The sequence below is a fragment of the Amblyomma mixtum genome, chromosome 2 (assembly GCF_055824585.1).
Source record: "Amblyomma mixtum isolate Tamu chromosome 2, ASM5582458v1, whole genome shotgun sequence".
Taxonomy (NCBI): domain Eukaryota; kingdom Metazoa; phylum Arthropoda; class Arachnida; order Ixodida; family Ixodidae; genus Amblyomma; species Amblyomma mixtum.
Window position 1 is genome coordinate 7,975,984 of NC_143013.1, and position 18,129 is coordinate 7,994,112.

Here is an 18,129-nt window from a genome sequence, read left to right on the forward strand (position 1 = left end):
GGCACATTTGTTGGCATCACAACTGCGCGTCGAGGCCTGTGTCGTTCAAAGAGCTTGAAAACGCGCCCATTGCCTGGAGAACTTTCCTATGCTCTCCAGCCAAGCGCCTAGCACTGAGTCCTTCAAAAGTGGCCTGCTGTCGAAACGCTTCAAGAAAGCGGCCAACGTTAGTCTTTAGTGCGCATATACCGGACACACAACTAGTACATGCTCCACAGTATCAGTTATACCACAGGTGAAACAGTTCAGGAAGTTCAATTAAATGCAAGTACTTGCATGTGAAAGTAATATCTGCGAAGTCTGTACAGCAAGCTTTCATAAGGACGCGGGATTCCATCTGGAAGTTTAATATCCGGATAAGTCGATAGTCTGGCACGGCTCAGTATTTGTTTGTTTGTTTGTTTGTTTGTTTGTTTGTTTGTTTGCAGTTCTCTCAATCAACGAAGCAGTGCAGAGGGAGCGGAAAAGATAAAAAATATATTACAGACAAATCAAATGAATATGAATATGCGGCAACATTTTCTAGAACAGCGAAAATTTGCTACAAGACTTGCTAGAAGACTAGCAAGTTGTTGACACACAACTTCTAAAAGCAGTATTAAAATCAAAGTGTAACAATATTGAGTTAATAACATAAACCTTTAGTCCACGATAAACACACAATAATGAAAAAATGCGTAAAACGATAAGTAATAGAACAGCAAGTTATAGTGGGATATTTAACAAGCAATAGATGGTGTGGCACAGCCATGGAAAGAAAAAAACACAAGACCAGGTAATATAACACTCATATTTATTACGATACAACAAAAGCAGTGGAGTCCAGAAAATAACACAGCGCTCATAGAAGGATTGCGCTCCAGTATTCATCGCGTTGTAAGGGTGCCTCCTCATATTAAGGGGGCATCCAAGTGCCATGTAGGGGATTTCGCCCCCACTATTTACATCATTGGCAATAAACTTTTTCACCACCACCACCACCACCAGCTCATGAAATCCGAAAAAAGACAAATGGTGTCCGGTCTAGAGAGAGGCATACGGAGGCCAATTCTGGGGCCGCTATTTGCTGCAGCATCGGCCCTCTCATTTCCATCGAGCCCACGGTGTCCAGGGATCCAGCGAAACACTATACGGTGGCCTTTTTTTTTTTTTTTCAAGCAGAAGACGGGAGCCCAGTGATGCCTAGTGGCATAGACTGGTAGGAGGTGTGGGGTAGGAAATATCCCAAAACTTGTACAGCAGGTTTTGAGTCTGAGAATGTAGTACACCACTCAAGGTGGTTCCCCACAGATGTGACCAATCGCTTCTCAAAAGGTGACAAGCTCATAGGCGGTTAATGTTGAAATATGCCCTAAAAAGAATTTGGCAAGTCGTCTGCTGAGCGAGTATGACAACAGCTGCTGTCGATGCCTTTGGTGACTCAGATTCATAAATGTATGCGTGAACATGTGTAGTTCTGATACTCTGACCAGATACACGCCAAAGCAAGTGTCTTCCGTCCGCTAACTAGTGCCATGGATTTATTTAGTATACGCCGGGAACATGAAGGCATACCGAAGGCTGAGCCCTCACCCATGCTGGCTTGACGGGATGATAAGAAGGGCATAGCGTTATGGTACTTGAGATTGATTGCAGAGGCTGGCTCTTGAAGAACTGTTGTCCGGCCGCTTATCCAGAATCATCGTCAATGGGTGACAACGGTGTCGTGTAGATAAGCGTAAACAGCGTGTCACATGAAGAGGTCCGTGTGACAAATATATCGATAACGGGGAAGCACGAGCGTCCTCAATCGTGCCTTTTTTAGAGGAGCACCACGGGAATTCAAGGCATATATATACCAGGTGTCCCAGCTAAATGTAACCAAGCTTTTAAAAAACACGGGATGCCCTAGCCGTCTGAAACCAACTGACGGTTCTTCAGAGTCGCGTGACCTAGTCTGCAGTATTTTTTCGTTCTTCAAGGTTAAGTAATTAGTTAAGCTTAATTAACTAACTTTTTAATTACTGCCTTGATGAACAAATTGTCAATGGAAAAGTTGTAGATAGCTTTGGAAAACGGCTGACTGAAACATTTGCACTGTGTGATTGCGGAGCCTGACCACACCTTAGCTAGGGAGCATTTGGGCTGCTTACGTGGAATTTAACGCCAAAGATTTCTGGCGTCGCTGTCAGTAACATTTAAAAGTGGTAATAGGATCAGTCATTTGCGCGGTGAACAGCATTCGAGAATGACGCTGCCAATGGTACTTGATCATGCCACTTTCCATAGCACAGCATTTCATATGTAAAAGGGTCTAGGGTTTCCTCACTGCAATGCGAAATAGCAGCTATAACCTGGGCCCCCTCGATTTGGTTGCAAGCGTGTCCAAATAAATGAAATGAAATAATTCGGCTGGCCAGCAGCACTTGATGGTGCTGCTGGTGATAAGCATTTGATAGTGCAGTTGGTGGTAAACATTAGATAGCGTCGAATTATCGCTCACCGGGGAAGCCGACGTACATGCTCTGTCGGCTGGTCCAGGGGTTGTCTGTGGCGCGGATGGCGAACCCAAGTGCTGCTCCGCCTACCAGGCCAGCAGCCATGAGCAGAGGAAGCAGCCGGCTGGACACGCCCTCCACCACCTGCTGTGGGCGTTCCTCTTCCACCTCCACCGGCAACGGACCGCTGCCGCCCGATTGGACACCACTCGACGACGACGGGCCTTTCTGCTGCTGCTGCTGTAGCTGTTGCTGCTGCAGCTGTTGCTGGCGCTGCTGCACGAGCGAGGTGCCCGAATTCTGGACTACGGAGTTCCACGGAGAATTTTCGGCGCTGGGGCCACCGCCGTCCGCTCCGCCGTACCCGCGTTTCTGTGGGTTGGAAACCCGCGGAAAGGCAATGGACAAAACGGAACGTTTTAAAAAAATTGAAGGGACACGCTTAAAGTCCGCCTTAAAGGGAGACTGAAGCACTTTTTCTGAAAATCGGGCTGGCAGCGGCATCCTATAGTTTTCCATACTGTATGCTGGAATATCGCATCCAAATAAGGCAAAAACAAGCGCGAATTGCCTTTTTTAGCCGAAATATGCGGCCTGTGCCGCGGGGCACGCCGCGCGGCGCGCCGCCGCCCGTGATTGGTCAAGAGAGGTCGTGACGTCACTTTGAGGACTGGAGAAGCTGCCGATGCGGATCTGGCGCTGCGTTGGGGGCAGATCGCAGCTTTCCGTGTCGTTGTAACAGCGAATACGGCGACTATTTTTTTTTACTGACCACCGAAGAAAAGGATACTACAGTTTGCTCATTCCACGTATCGCCTGAAACCAAAAAAGACACAAGCAAAAAATTCTATGCCTAGCACAAGCATACGCCAGCGTCAAAGAAGCGATACAGCACAACATCGGCTCGTATTCTCGGAAAGGAGGGAGGGCGCCACCAGCGCCACCGTGATCGGCTGTGCGCACACCGAGCTCCAGCAAAATCACGTCTACGTCCAGGTTCCTGACCTCGGATCGCCACCAACCGGTCTATAGGAGTGCTACTTCATCGCCTGTACGCCTGGTAATCAAAATTCCAAGCGTTCTGCGCCGTTTTCTGGCACATCAGCATCTGGCTGGCCGCCCACGCCGGGCGCGCTAAGCCAAGCCTACATCTGCACCGCCGGGGCAACGCCCCCCGCGCTCGCCAGCATGCTCGCAGCCGGAACGGCGGGGAGCTCGCCTAGCCAGTCAGCAGCCCAGGCGCTGAATCACAAGCACTGTGCTCCCGCGGCGCCCCGGCAAGCCACCGCAGCCACGATCGTCATGAAATTTGCGAACCACCTCAACCTCGGCAACACTTTATTCCCTGTGCTCTGTCGGTCCGTCATGGATTCCGCCCGCCTAACCAAGACTGAACGTGACAATACCTACATCAAACTCCGCACCTCGCAAAACATCCTGGCCATCGATACCCACCGCCCAGCCGCTGCTGACAAGCTGCTCCAACTCAAGCAAGTTTCACTGAACAACACCCAGTACGAAGTCACCTCGTACGTAGCTAACGACCCCCTTAACGCCCGTGGTGTTATACACGGCATCACCATGGACTTTACCGAAGACGACTTTGCCGCTAACCTTCGTGTTGACGGCACCCGACTACTAAGCGCCCGCCGTCTCGGTCGTACCAACAAACTTCTGCTCACCGTCGAAGGGCCCCGTCTACCACGCTATGCCGTCTTCTACAGCGGAGTGTACCGCGTCTACCCGCAAAAGCCCCACAGCAAACAATGCACGCATTGTCACGCCATAGGGCACCGTGCCGACGTCTGTCCTAACAAGCCTAGCCTTGTTCGGTGCTCGATTTGCAGCCAACCGTTTCCTCCTGACCAAGACCCAACGACTACCCCACATGAATGTGAACCACACTGCTGGAACTGCAAGGGAGACCACACACCGTCTCATCCTGAGTGCCCCGCAAGGAAAGACGCCGACGCTGCAGTCCTAAAGTGGCACCGCGCCCAACGACGCCATCGCGCCCGCGCCGCCCCTCCACCCCCTAAAGCCGACGCGACCATCTGGCCGCCCCTGCCTACCTCGAACCGCTACGAGGCCCTTCAGCTCTCCTGCAGCAGCAACAGCAGCAGCAACAGCAGCAGCAACAGCCCGGGGCACGAGACCGCGCAAAGAAGTCAATCTCGAACCAAGCCCTCTGCCAAGCGGCCACCGTCCACCACTTCTGGTGCGGCAACCAGCACCTCCACCTCCTCTACTAAACCGCAAGCTTCCGTGATGCAGTCACAGACTCCACCAAGTCACCAGGTGAGCGGTCCATCTCCCACATCCATCGCACCCCCTCCCCCGTCCTTCCAACACCGGTTTTACTCACGTCCCTCCACACCTACTCCACTTTCACCCCTCGCTACCGACAACGCTATTGCTCTCATACAGCAATCCCTTGCTCCCGTCCTATTGGCCTTACAACAACTGACGGCTCGCGTCGAGCAACTAGAGCACCATCTCCTCTCCCTCGCGTCCTCTGCCCCATGCTCTCCCGACACAGACTCCAATGCTCCCCCTCGAAAGCGCGCAAGCGCCCCTCCTGTGCCTAACCTCGACACCATGGAGGAAGACCCGCATGATGAGTGATATCATGCGACACACATCTCCACCCCAAAACCCTCTAATTATTTGGCAGTGGAACTGCCGCGGTTTTCGTCGCAAGAAAAATGCCCTCTTGCAACACATGCGGATTACTGGCGTTAACCCAGACGTCATCGCACTGCAAGAAACGCACGGTGCCTTTTCTCTTCCATGTTACGACCATTTTACTCAGCCAAGTATAGTCATGAAGAGAAAAGGACATCAAACGCCCCCTCCTCCGCCGATTTTGACGGTTACATACATACGGCGCACGATACCCACCATTCAGGAAGATACATCCCACCTCAACTCCGGGACGAAAGAGCATGTCCTGACACACTCCACTTATCAGGGTCACCGTATCACGATTTTAAACTGCTACTGGACTCCCTCCGACTCTAAAACCAGCATCCCACCTTTGCATACGGCCCTCCCTGCCTCTAATGTCCCTACTACTTTCGTCCTTCTTGGTGACTTCAACTGCCCACACCCTGCATGGGGATACGACCGTACTTCAGCCTCCGGACGAAAACTCGACCGCTTCGCCAGTATTCATCACCTCACCCTCCTGAATGACACGTTCATGCCTACACGTCTAGGATGTGGAGCACAATCCGACACAAACCCCGACCTTGCATGGATTCGCAGCGATCTCCGCGCTTCTTGGAGTAATACGGGTGACACGATGGGGAGTGATCACTGTATTCTTCAGATAACGCTCACGTCCCAGCGACCCTCCAGACCACCCGGAACACATCTACCTCCCACTATGCTCGTAGACTGGCCAAAGGCTCGGCCGGCCCTCGACTCCTTATCAGTCTCACTCGAGGACCCCGAAAAATGGTGTAGCGCCATTATGGAGACCGTCTCCCAACACACCAAACATATCCACCGATCTCCCGACTATCCATACATTGACACACACCTACTTGGGCTATGGAAACAACGTCGCCGGGCCATAAAAGCTTGGCGCAACTGCAGATCTAGCCACGCACTGAAAAGAAAAGTTGCTGAACTAACGCAAGCAGCCCAAGAATACGCTGACCAACTAGCCACGAACAACTGGCTTCAGCTCTGCGATGACATGGTCGAGAGACTCCACACTCCAAAAGTCTGGCACATTATGCGCACTCTACTTGGACAGGGTAAACCTCGTAACACACTTCAAAAGCTACAGTTGGCCCTCTCCGTCTCACAAGAAGAGCTGGCTGAGCAAATCCGAAATCAATTTTACCCATCCTCTACTTCTCCTGCCAGCTCCCCGTCATACCCTTACACCGAAGAAGAAGCAGACGAGCAAGGAATGAATTCTGACTTCACATTCGCCGAACTTCAGGCTGCTCTACGCTCCCTTAAGCGAAACACAGCACCCGGCCCAGATAAAATTACCTATGGTATACTCCGTAACCTCCCCGATTCAAAACTAGACGAACTTATTCAGATCATTAATACTGTTTGGCGCTCCGGGAAAATTCCCGCTGCGTGGAAAGAGGCACACGTAATTATGATTCCGAAACCAGGAAAATCCTCTGCGCTCATCACTAACCTCCGACCTATATCCATGACTTCTTGCCTAGGGAAGCTGATGGAGAAGATGGCCCTTACCCGCCTCGAATGGCACCTGCATACCAATCGCTGTCTTGCTCCCACTATGGTCGGATTCCGCGCCCACGTATGCACACAAGACATTGGACGGCAAATCTTTGAGGATTTGTACGCCTTCCCAAGCAGCGCACAGCTTCGAGTTTTGACCGGCGTGGATATCAAAAAGGCTTTTGATAATGTCGCCCACTCCGCAATTCTCACCAACCTGGCAGACACTCGGCCTGGGGTCCGCATGTTCAACTACATCAAAGACTTTCTTACAGACAGGACCCTCCGAATCATTGGCCCCGACGGCACACCTTCCGCCCCCTTTCCCCTCACCGCAGGTACACCACAGGGATCCATTCTTTCACCTATGCTTTTCAACTTGGCAATGAAAGAACTGCCCCGAAAACTCACTCGCTGAAATTCCTGCCTACGCCACGCTATATATGCGGATGATATCTCTCTCTAGTCTACCACAGGAAACGCCGGGGAACTAGAATCCACTTTGCAGCAAGGCCTCGACGTCGTTCAGGAGCATGCACGCCGCATAGGTATGAGTTGTTCCGCCGAAAAGTCGGAATACATCGTGGTTTCTAACGCTCCTCAAAAAACCGCTTCTTCCTACCGCGAACTCATTCAACTCTCTCTCGCGTAAACCCCTATTCCCCGACGGAGCCACATCAAGATCCTTGGCTTCACTTTTCAACAAGATGGCAAGTGCAACGTGTGGCTTAGCCAACTCCTGCAACAACTGAACCAAATTCGCCACATGCTGTCCCGTATATCTCGTCAAAAGCATGGACTCGGAGAACACGAATTCCGTCGAGTTGTAGAAGCACTCGTTTATTCGAGGGTCATGTACGCCTACCCCTATCAACGCCTCACATCCTCTCAAGTAAGCAAACTGGAAGCGTCTCTGCGTCGCTTCACTCGATTAGCCATGGGAGTTCCCATCTACGCCGCAAATGCTCTCATCGCAGACGCCGTCATTTTCAACTCCCTCGAAGAACGCGCAGCAGCACACCACCGAGCCCAGATACACCGTCGCTCTACCTCCGAGCAAGGCAGAGACCTCCTCAGCCTTTTCGGACACACCATTTCCCAACTACCCTCGCTTCAACCATCTGCTCCCCCGTGGAAAAGCCTCCCGCGTCTTACTGTAAAACCCATTCCACGCCACATGTCTCCAACGATAAATCCCGGGCGGCGTGAAGCACTGGCGAACCATTTACCCGCACTGGGCCACGACACTTACTATACCGATGCCCATATCCTCGAGCACCAAGTAGTTACTGCAGTAGTCGGCCCTCGAAGCACCTCCACGCATCTCCACACAGGAGTGCCCTCCTCAACCGACGCAGAAACGCTGGCCATAGCAGAGGCGATTACGCTTCACGACCACCTTTCCTCCACCATCACCATACGTGCAGACTCTCAGGCTGCCATACGCTCATTCGAATCTCAAAAACTCCCTCCCCATATCCTAGACACTTTGCTGCAATACCTAACAGCCCACCCTACGCTCCATGTCCGCCTTGACTGGATTCCTGGTCATCAAGGTATACCGGAGAATGAGCTTGCTCATGCTCTGGCCCGTGAAAAAATACCACCGGGCCCTCCGACTGCCTGGCCAGCCCATTATAATCCCAAGGCAGACCGCGTTACACACCGACAGGACCGCCGCGAACACCTTCGCAATTTGCGCCACATGCGACGAACCCTTCCGTCACCCTCCCATTTCCTTTGCCGTGCTGACGCCACTCTAATTCGACAGGCACAGACTAACTCCCTTCCCTGCGAACTGTATTCCCACTACATCCTTCATAAACCGGGCAAACCCGCCTGTCTCGTGTGCGGAGAGCACCCCTCAAACATTCATACATATTGGTTATGCCCCCGCGCCACTAACTCTACCACCATACCTTCCTCGCATACCTTGCCTCCCCCCTTTCACCTCACGTGGGCCCGATGGACCGCTCCACCAACCTCTCTGCAGCCCACCCTCTGGCCGCTCCTCGCCGCCCACATCCGACGCATCCAAGGGACACGTGGCCCCACTCCGCCACCGCCGATAAATAACGCCCACCAAACGGGCAGATAAGAAGGCTCGGACTTGAGCTGAAAAATAAAAGTTATCTCTCTCTCTCTCTCTCGGAAAGGAAGGGGTGCGAACAATACTCAAGTCAATTACCACCACCGGACGCCTCCTGGCTCGCCCGGAAGAGCGTCATCCTAAAGAAAAGGCCCAAAGCACTGTGTAAATCCTGTTCTCAGTACCCGGCGTTGCAGGTTGGGGCAAGAAAGTATTTCAAGTGAACGATGAAGGAGCACAAAGTTGGTGTCAAAATTAGCGAAGCGCAGTGGCCAAGCACTGCGAGGCATGCGACCACAAGCTAGTGACGCAATCATGGTGCGCTGGAAACCAAGCCAAATACGCGCACAAATACGCTTCACTCCTGGCGCGTTCAGCAGATGCCAGAAAATATTAATCGCTGCCTCGGAAACGTTCGCCCTTCCTAGATTTGCAGTTTAGGTTCAGTGAAGTAGTTGCCAACTATATGTGTGTTTAAAAGCCAAGCTAGCTGCAACTCGACCGCTGCCACAACTTGATGAAGAAACCGAGTAAGGTTGCGGTGCTTTTTTGCAAAAACTCGGTTGGCATTCATTTCTCTCATAAATTTGCATCCGAAATCAACGTCGAACGCTTTAATTTTAATTGCTTAGCTAGGATTAAACGAGATGCCGCATATGAAGAGCTTCGATGCTTGCTTGCTTTGCTTTATTATTATTTGCTCTGCTTGCTTGCTTGCTTGCTTGCTTGCTTGCTTGCTTGCTTGCTTGCTTGCTTGCTTGCTTGCTTGCTTGCTTGCTTGCTTGGACACGTCGAACCGAGTATAAAATCACTAACCGAGCCTTGCTGAGCACGTCTCAGGTGGTCTGGCCGCACCTAAGCTGAGGAGAGCGACACATGCTTAAGCCTCTATAAGGTTTCTTCAGGGGCTAAGTGAGCATGTTTCTACTTTTAAAAGAGGCGCTTCTTCAGAATGGTGACACGCCTCTTATGCGCGAGGAAATCGATGGAACTGTGTCATGGTTCAGCCGCTCCTTTGCGACAGAAATCTCCAGAGATCACACTAGGACAAGCTCTGCCTGTAGCCGCTCTTACGAAAGTGTTTCGAGCAGAGTAAGCTTGCTTTAGTCGGCTTGAACTCTTCGTCACAGCAGCGAGCGGTTGCGCTGCGAGCTTGTGGTCTTGCGGAAAACAGTGGAAGACGACACAGTCGCGGTCGTAGTTGTTCGTGGACACGAACGCAGAGTAGCACCTGTTGAATCTGATTCTCAAGGTCGGCTGACACGCTTTGTACGTCGCAACGCACGTAGTACGAGGAACAACGCATGCAGCACGAGAAACAACGCGCGCTGAAAGCGCGCTCGGGTGCGCCGAAGCATCCCCGGCTCCTCAACATGACGTCACGCAGGCCGACATGGACGAGGTTTCCCTCTCCGCTGTTCCCCTCTCCTGCGCTCGCGCGGGGCGCGGGAAATTTAAACATCGCGTTTTAATTGGTGATTGCGCCACTGTTTTAGCCAAAATCGAAAAAATAATTTCACAGACGTGATCAGCAATGACACTACTTCAAAACCCTAGAAGGTTAGCCGATTCGAAAACCGCCTCAGTAACCCTTTAAGGGTATGATGCGACAGCGTTAATGAGTGAATGCCCGTATATGCGGAATTGGTCACTCTGGATTTTCACCACTCCTGGTGCAGTGGTGCAACGGTTAAGCGATGCGCCACACTCTAAAAAAAAAAGGTAGTTGAGGTTACTACATTTTGGGCTAGCAACAACAGTCACATATATGACTACCTATGTAGTAACTGTGCGTAGTAACTGGAAGGTAGTAACATTTACTACCTCTGGAGAGGTAGCAACAGTAACTACCTGCAGTAACATTTGCTAGATTGTTAGATTTGCTGCCATTCAGGAAACCCTTTTCATTATATAAAAACATGGGGCACTGAGTAGCAATGTCACCAGGAATGTTAGTGTACATACGTGTGCATATTCCTATCATCTATTTCCAGATCAACGTAGTAATGGATACTACCAGGGTTATAATGAGGTAGTACAAGTGTAATGACTGCCAAAAAACGTAGTAACAGCAGAAGTCTCTACCTTGTTACTACTTAATTTTCTTTTGAGGTAGGAACAAGGTCGTAGGAACATAGTACACAGGTAGTAAGGGTTAAAAAAAAAGGCTGCAACAGCAGCCGTTACTACGTTTCCACTACCTTTTATTTCACTGCCCTGCCATGGCAGGTGCTGCCACCGGTGGGTCTTGTGCGACCCAGGTTTCTCTTCCCGAGCAACCTCTCGCAAACTATCATTAATTTAACTGCCACCTGCCACTGTGGTCCGCCTGCTCATAATCCGGTGGGCAGATTGGGATGACGACACACGGTCACGTGACCTAGTCGGCCCACCTAGGCTGCTTCTCTTGGGATTCTTCGCTCATAACGCCGACGACGACGGCGAATTATCTGGGGAACGGGAGCCTTAAAGCTATCGCGTTAAAATTAGGGACCCACTACGGGACACGTGGGATGCTCTGAAGCGATACTGGGGAATTCGTTTGACGCTCTAGGGTAGCTGCTGTGTATGGTATTCCGCAGGGAGCTTCTCTGAGGGACCACTTTTGGAGCCGCTGCGGAACCACTCGTTTTGGTTTGGTTTGGTTTATGGCGTTTAACGTCCCAAAGCGACTCAGGCTATTAGGGACGCCGTAGTGAAGGGCTCCGGTAATTTCGACCACCTGCGGTAATGTCAGTGCACGTTAAAGAACCCCACTCGTTTTGGGATAGCTAATCGAATGTAAGGTTAGACTCCTGAGAAAAGAAAATGCGTGGGAACTTCCGCAATAAGATCGCACAGCGACTGGTTGTAGCTAAGCGCCGCTGTAAGGGGTCTGGTATTTCGATGGTTGCAGATGTCGAGAAGTCAGCCCCGCTCGTTCGGTGGAGTTCGCGGAGATCTCTGGGGTTCACGTTTGGGAAAGGGGTCGAAACGTGTCTCTTCTTTTGTCCTGTTTAATCACGGCAGCTATGCGAGGGGCTAAAAAGCACGTTAATTTTTCACGCTCACCAAGTTACGGTCCTGCATCTTCGACCCCTTCCAGATTGTGGACTGAACACCAAGGAGGACAGACCGTGAAGACGAAAGCTCGCGCTTGCCGCATCCGTGATCGTTTTCGCTGCAGTGGAATAAGTTTTCTGTCGCGACATAATGCCTCGACCAAATGCGGCCCCAATGATGTTTGCGCAGAGGGAAAAAAATCCTACTGTCGTAAATTAAAGAGGTGGTTAGAGCCAAACGAAGATTGCTGTTTTTTTGTAGATTGGCCCCCTACTTCTGCATTAAGAAGAGGAAGACGAGAAGCCATGCTCGCGGCTGCGCTCATTTTTTTTCTGTGCCTTGGCCACTCCCCCGTAGTGGGTATGTGCCATTTTGTTTGAGGCCGTCCAACCAACTCATGGTTCCATGCCGCACGAGCCAGCAGTCCACGTCGCCATCTACAAGACTGGTCGCTTTCCCTAGCAGCCATCTTTCTCGGATCTGGACTAACTGGGCGTTGCTTCAAGTGTACAGCATCACCACCATCATCATCATCAGCCTGACTACGCCCACTGCAGGGCAAAAGCCTCTCCCATGTCTCTCCAATAACCCTGTCCTGCGCTAGCCGCGGCCACCATATTCCCGCAAACTTTTTTATCTCACCGACCCACCTAACTTTCTGCCGCCCCCTGCTACGTTTGCCTTCTCTTGGAATCCACTCCGTTACCCTTAAGGACCAGCGGTTGTCTTCCCTTCGCATTACATGCCCTGCCCAAGCCCACTTCTTGCTCTTGTTTTCAACCTCTTGCCATATTTGCATTCGGGCTGGAAGCACTGTACGTCACGGGGATATAACTCAGGTCGATCTGCACTGAGCGGCCGTAATTGACCTAAATCTGGAGCTGGACTACGAAGTGCGCACGCATTCAAACCGCTTTCAACTCTCGGTCCCGCCTTGGGGAAACCGTCCGTGACGGGTAATGTGCAGCTGGGTTTATCAACGTTGATGAAATCTTGCGCAAGGACCGCCGTTCATATGAGATGCGGTGCGATAAACCACAGGTGCAGTGAATAGGAAACGTCACAGCGGAAGTACCATATGGTCCTTTTTTTTTCCTTTCTATTCCTGGCTTGTCTCGTTGTATATCACAGTGAATTGACCAACTTGCCCAGCTTTATAACCTTTCTAATCGGGGTGCAGGATGGACGCTGGTGGTTAGGCTAGCGATCTTCAGGACGGCGGTTTGTTATAGCTCTTCCGTAAATGCACGGGTAATTGCCATTGGCCGGTGCTCCAGAGAGAAGTTTATAGGCTGCTGAATAGTGCACACCCATAGGCAGGATAGTTCTTACCCATAGGCAGGCCCATGAAAATCCCACTTTTGTAGGGGAGAATTTCTGGGCAGAATTAACGGCCTAGTTCCATCCCCAAACGTTGGTTGAAAGTATACATTATAAAGCTCATCATCCAAAGGCTCAACTTCGAAGAAACCTTACCGGCATTCCTCAGCTCTAAATAGATGGCGAGAGCGTTGTGCACGTAGGCGATGGCCACAGTACTTCGACCATTTCTTTCCTATTGTAGCCTGCTGAGAAATAAATTCCAACGTTTAAGTTGATTAAGAATGGAGGTATACCCTTAGATCACGGTACTCGGTTGACAACTCTACATTAAAACGGTAACGCATGGACACCACAGCCCGTGGTGTCCATGCGAGGTGGGCGCATGGACACCACGGGCACTTACTACAGTCCATGTACTTGGGGTTTACGTGCCCTTCTGTGCGCTCCTTCCTCTTATAAAGAGACCTGCCTTATAGAGACCTGCATTTTCGGTTTGCGAAATTTAGTGCGTGCGAAATAATCTAACGGCGAAATCATTAGCAAGACTTTGAGGTATAGAATAATAAGTTTGCAGTATTCGCCGCAAAAGTAATGTGGGTGGTCCGTTACGGTGAAGTGATAGCACTCGACACCCCGCACTTCCGTTTATATACTCGCAGTCAGATGTTGTCACGAAGGCAAAAAATGCACAGGAACACCTAATTACATTGACTTTTAATTCGATAGCATTAGAAGCTGTTGAGGGCCGCCGCGGTGGCTCAGCGGTTATGGTGTTCGGCTGCTGACCCAAGACGCTTGTTCGATTCCGGCCGCGGGGATTGAATTTCGATGGAGGCTAAATACCAGAGGCCCGTGTGCTGTGCGATGTCAGTGCACGTTAAAGAACCCCAGGTGGTCGAAATTTCCGGAGCCCTTCACTACGGCCTCCCTCATAGCCTGAGTAGCTTTGGGACGTTAAGCCCCAATAAACCAAACCAAGCTGCTGATATATTTAGGGATGTGACGTCACTTCCGGTCTAGTGATGTCCCTGCCCTCCAGCCAATGGGAATTATCAGGTGTGGTGACGTCACCTTCCTTCAGCCAATGACCCGGTCTGGTGAGGTCTCTTACCACCAGCTAACGAGAATGACCAGGTCTGGTGACGTCATTTCCCCCAGCCAAGGGGAATTATTCGCTCTGGTGACGTCGTTTTCCTGCGGCCAGCGGTATAATTTTATGACCGATGGCACAATTTTTTTTTCCCCGATGACACTTTTATTGCCATCGCAATAACACTCCAGGCTTACTCGTGGGGAGCCGGGTAAAATTATCCTTCATGGTGCCGTGAATGACGCAGGCGTGATCGGTGCCCTGGTGGCCACCGCGGTGGACCTGCTGGTGTTCTCGGCGAGCCCGCCCACCCTGCAGGTGTAGATTGAGATCCTCATGACGGTGCCCATCCTCTGGCTTCCTACATACATCGTCACCCGCGGACTGGTAAGCTCCATGTTCTCGATGCGCTGTTAGAGCCCCGCGGGAGTAGGTCAAGAGCAAATTCAAGCACTCCTTAGAGCTGTCAGATCTTGATACTCGTTGGTGAACACCGGGCAGGGCCGGATTAAGAAAAGTGGGGGCCCTGGGCTAATGCGCATCTAGGCCCCCTCTCCCTTTTCCTCCACTGATCCCCGTGCCCCCTGCTGCACTACTCGAGCCGCCGCGGTGGCTCAGTGGTTATGGCGCTCGGCTGCTGCCCCGAAAGACGCCGGTTCGATCCCGGCCGCGGCGGTTGAATTTCTTTGTGGGAGAAATTCTAGAGACTCGTGTACTGTGCGATGTCAGTGCACGTTAAAGAACCCCGGTGGTCGAAATTTCCGGAGCCCTTCACTACGGCGTCTCTCATAGCCTGAGTCGCTTTGGGACGTTAAATCCCCATAAACCAAACCACTACTGGAATGTATCCCATGTTTCATTGTAATTCCACCTAATTAAAATGAACGAAGTGCGATCAATGGGATTCGTGTAACAGTAACGCAGTAGCATTAGTTTTGCGCACAAAACACTACGGGACTCTTGGAACGCGCGACACGTGTCCGTCGGTGCCCGAGCGCCGAACGCCACGGAAGAGCCGCGTGAGCCGACCGACATCATGCGAGGCTGCATTGCAGCTAAATTGCAGCGCGCTGCGTGCGCCGCCTACTCTCCTTTTTCACTGACACCGTGCACAAGCCGACAGACAGGTTTTTGTTCGCAGCACTGTTTTAATGCTCACGCATTAAATAAAAGCAGGCTGAGCTAGCTTCCTACAGTCGAGCTGGGTGCTTCGGCAGCGACTACGAAATAGAAACACTCGTTAATTAGTGCCCCGAGAGGGTAATATTAAAAGTTGTTAAAATTAATTTGACTACACGATGAACGTTTACTACTGCCCTCACGAGGCGCATTTGAATAGCAGAATTAAAGTCCTGGATGAGTGGTGAGCGTGCTCGGCGCTGAGCCGAGTATCCGGGTTCAAATCCAGCCGCACGGCGGCCGCGTTTTGATGGAGGCGAAATGCAAAAATGCGCCCATATGCTGTGCGATTTCAGAGCACGTTAAAGATCCCCAGGTGGTCGAAATTATTTCCGAGAGCTCCAAAACGGCACCTCTTTTTTTTTGCTGCCGCGGTGAATCAGTGGTCATGGCGCTCAGCTGCTGACCCGAAAGATGCGGATTCGATCCCGGCCACGGCGGTCGAATTTCGATGGAGGCGAAATTCTAGAGGCCCATGTACTGTGCGATGTCAGTGCACGTTAAAGAACCCCAGGTGGTCGAAATTTATTGGCAGTCTGCTATCATTTTCTTGTACTAATGAATTATTTTTTGGGGCAAAACGTAATGCTCTTGCTTCACTGTCGGGCGACGTCCTTTGCAAATTTGTAGCTTGACACAGTAGAAAGGAAGACTGTGCATCCATCAAGGCGTTACAAATGCAAACTGTGGGCTTTGCACCAGATCTTCTTATTTGTTATTGAAAGAAAAGTCGTGGGAAAGTACATAATACTTGCCAATTAATGCACCAAAGCTAGACACAGGACATTGAAGGATGCCCTGCTGCGGGGTCCAGGTTACTTTTGACCACCGGCAGTTTTGTAATGTGTACTGGCATTCATGCATTTTAACAAAATATTGTTAAAATGCATAAATGCTGCTGTCAGTGTAGTCGGCATTAAGAGAAAAAATTCCGGTGGCCCTCCTGTCACTAAGTCACGTGACCTTGTGACGTTATCACAACCTGGATCTCAGAAACCCCACCAGTGGCTGTGTTTGAAACAGCCGCTGTTCCAAACATAGCCACCTTCTGTGGCAGTGGCACATCACTTAACCGCTCCTCCACTGTGCCAGGATCGGTAGGAGGACTTCCTCCGTTCAATAAATGTAAAGTAGGGAATGGCTAATATTGCATACTTGGGCATGTAGGTAGAACCTAGGCGACAGAGAAGGACTACTTGTGCGAGAGGTATCAGTAATACTATTGCACTGTATCCTTAAGTGTGGGTTAAGCGTTACGTGATGGCGAAGTAATTCTTAAGTTCAGGTTAAGCGTTACATGATGGCGTAGGAATTCTTAAGTGTAGGTTAAGCTTTACATGATGGCGAAGGAACGAATAGTTTCCATGGCTGTGAAGTGATATGCCAAGAAAACCCTAGGCCACTGATGGGACCATTTACGCTATCACATCATACCCTGAAGGCGGGGCTTAAATGCTCCATCAGGTTTTTGTGCCTAGCTAAATGCATATGAGCATTGAAACCGTGGTGTGGTGCTCGTCAGCTAAGTGCCTAAGCCACTGAGTTTTTGTGTAAACATTGGATTAGGGCGCTTAGCTTGTACTAGCTAAGTATAATAAGCCTCTTAGTAATCAACTTGCCTAACTTTGTTTTCTGGTGGCAAGATGTATTAGGCTGTTTCATTTCGACCAAGTTGTCTATCCACTGGAGAGAGAACTTAGAGCAGTCAGAATAATGAACACAACAGGAAGGGCACTTCTCACTGTACTTCCAGTGGTTGACACTCTTGTCTGTCCTGGCTTCACTTGTTGCATCAAGTTGCTGATTGTACGGTTCTACACAGGGCGCGTGGCTATTGAATACTTGGATCCAAACCCCGAAGTGCAGAAGAAGTACGCCTTCAAGTGTCACCGTGCCAAAGACAGCAATGGCATCGAGCTCATCTACCCTGTGAACGCAACTGTGAACGCATTCCACAACTTGTACAACACATTTGCGGCGGGAGACAGTGACGGCCACGTGAACATCTGGGACGGCTTCAACAAGAAGCGTCTCTGTCAGTTCCACAAGTACCCATCGAGCATTGCATCCCTGGCCTTTAGCCATGATGGCTCGCTGTTGGTTATTCATTCCTCTGCGAACAGGGCGAGATTCATAAAAAACCGCACGACGCCATCTTTGTGCGTCGTGTCACTGATCAGGAGACAAAGCCGAAACAACTCCATTATCACTGACTTGTTTTTTTTTATTTCTTTATTTTATTCAATAAACATGAATGTTTAACTCTGAACACCTGTACTGTCTCCACTTCAGCACCCCTTTTGAAGTGACCTTGTGAATTGTTCTTTTTCCGTTTTCATTTTGCTGGATGACTTTTGAGCTTATAAGCTTTTAAGCAACAGGCATTAGCTGCATATGGAAAGTGTACAGCTTGGTTGATTTCAAGAAGCAAAATTGGTTGTTAGTAAGTGGAGCTCAATGCTCACAGTACTTTCATCCAATATTTTCCTTGTTTGCATTAGCTGAACTCAAATTAGAATATCGAAAATTCGAACTCGCCAGAATCGAGCTTTTGGTTCATTCGAACTGACGAATTGGCCGCGTCTGAATTACGTGTATCTCAGTAAGAAAAAATGCCCACTAATTTGAATGCACGAGCGAGTGCCACTGTTAATTCGCTCAGTCTGAGCTGAGATTTGCCATCGGGCATCCGCAGGCCAGAAGTTGAGTGGTCGCAC

General features: G+C 50.5%; 1 protein-coding gene across 6 annotated transcripts in view; it reads left to right on the forward strand.

Annotated features, from left to right (window-relative positions):
* The window catches only part of LOC149358328 (uncharacterized), a 63,255-nt gene extending 45,609 nt beyond the window's left edge, over positions 1 to 17,646 (forward strand). For 5 of the 6 annotated variants that reach the window (XR_016288660.1, XR_016288659.1, XR_016288658.1 and 2 more), the window contains 2 exons: positions 14,481 to 14,620; positions 17,235 to 17,638. Coding sequence is in view for 1 of the 6 variants with exons in the window: in XM_089570382.1 (XP_089426508.1) it covers positions 3,666 to 4,775; positions 14,481 to 14,486 (1,116 nt within the window). In the remaining 5 variants the exon portion in view is untranslated. Of the gene's footprint in view, positions 1 to 2,920; positions 4,776 to 14,480; positions 14,621 to 17,234 lie in introns of those variants that run through there. The other variant, XM_089570382.1, reaches the window with a different exon arrangement.
* The last annotated feature ends 483 nt before the right edge of the window (positions 17,647 to 18,129 follow it).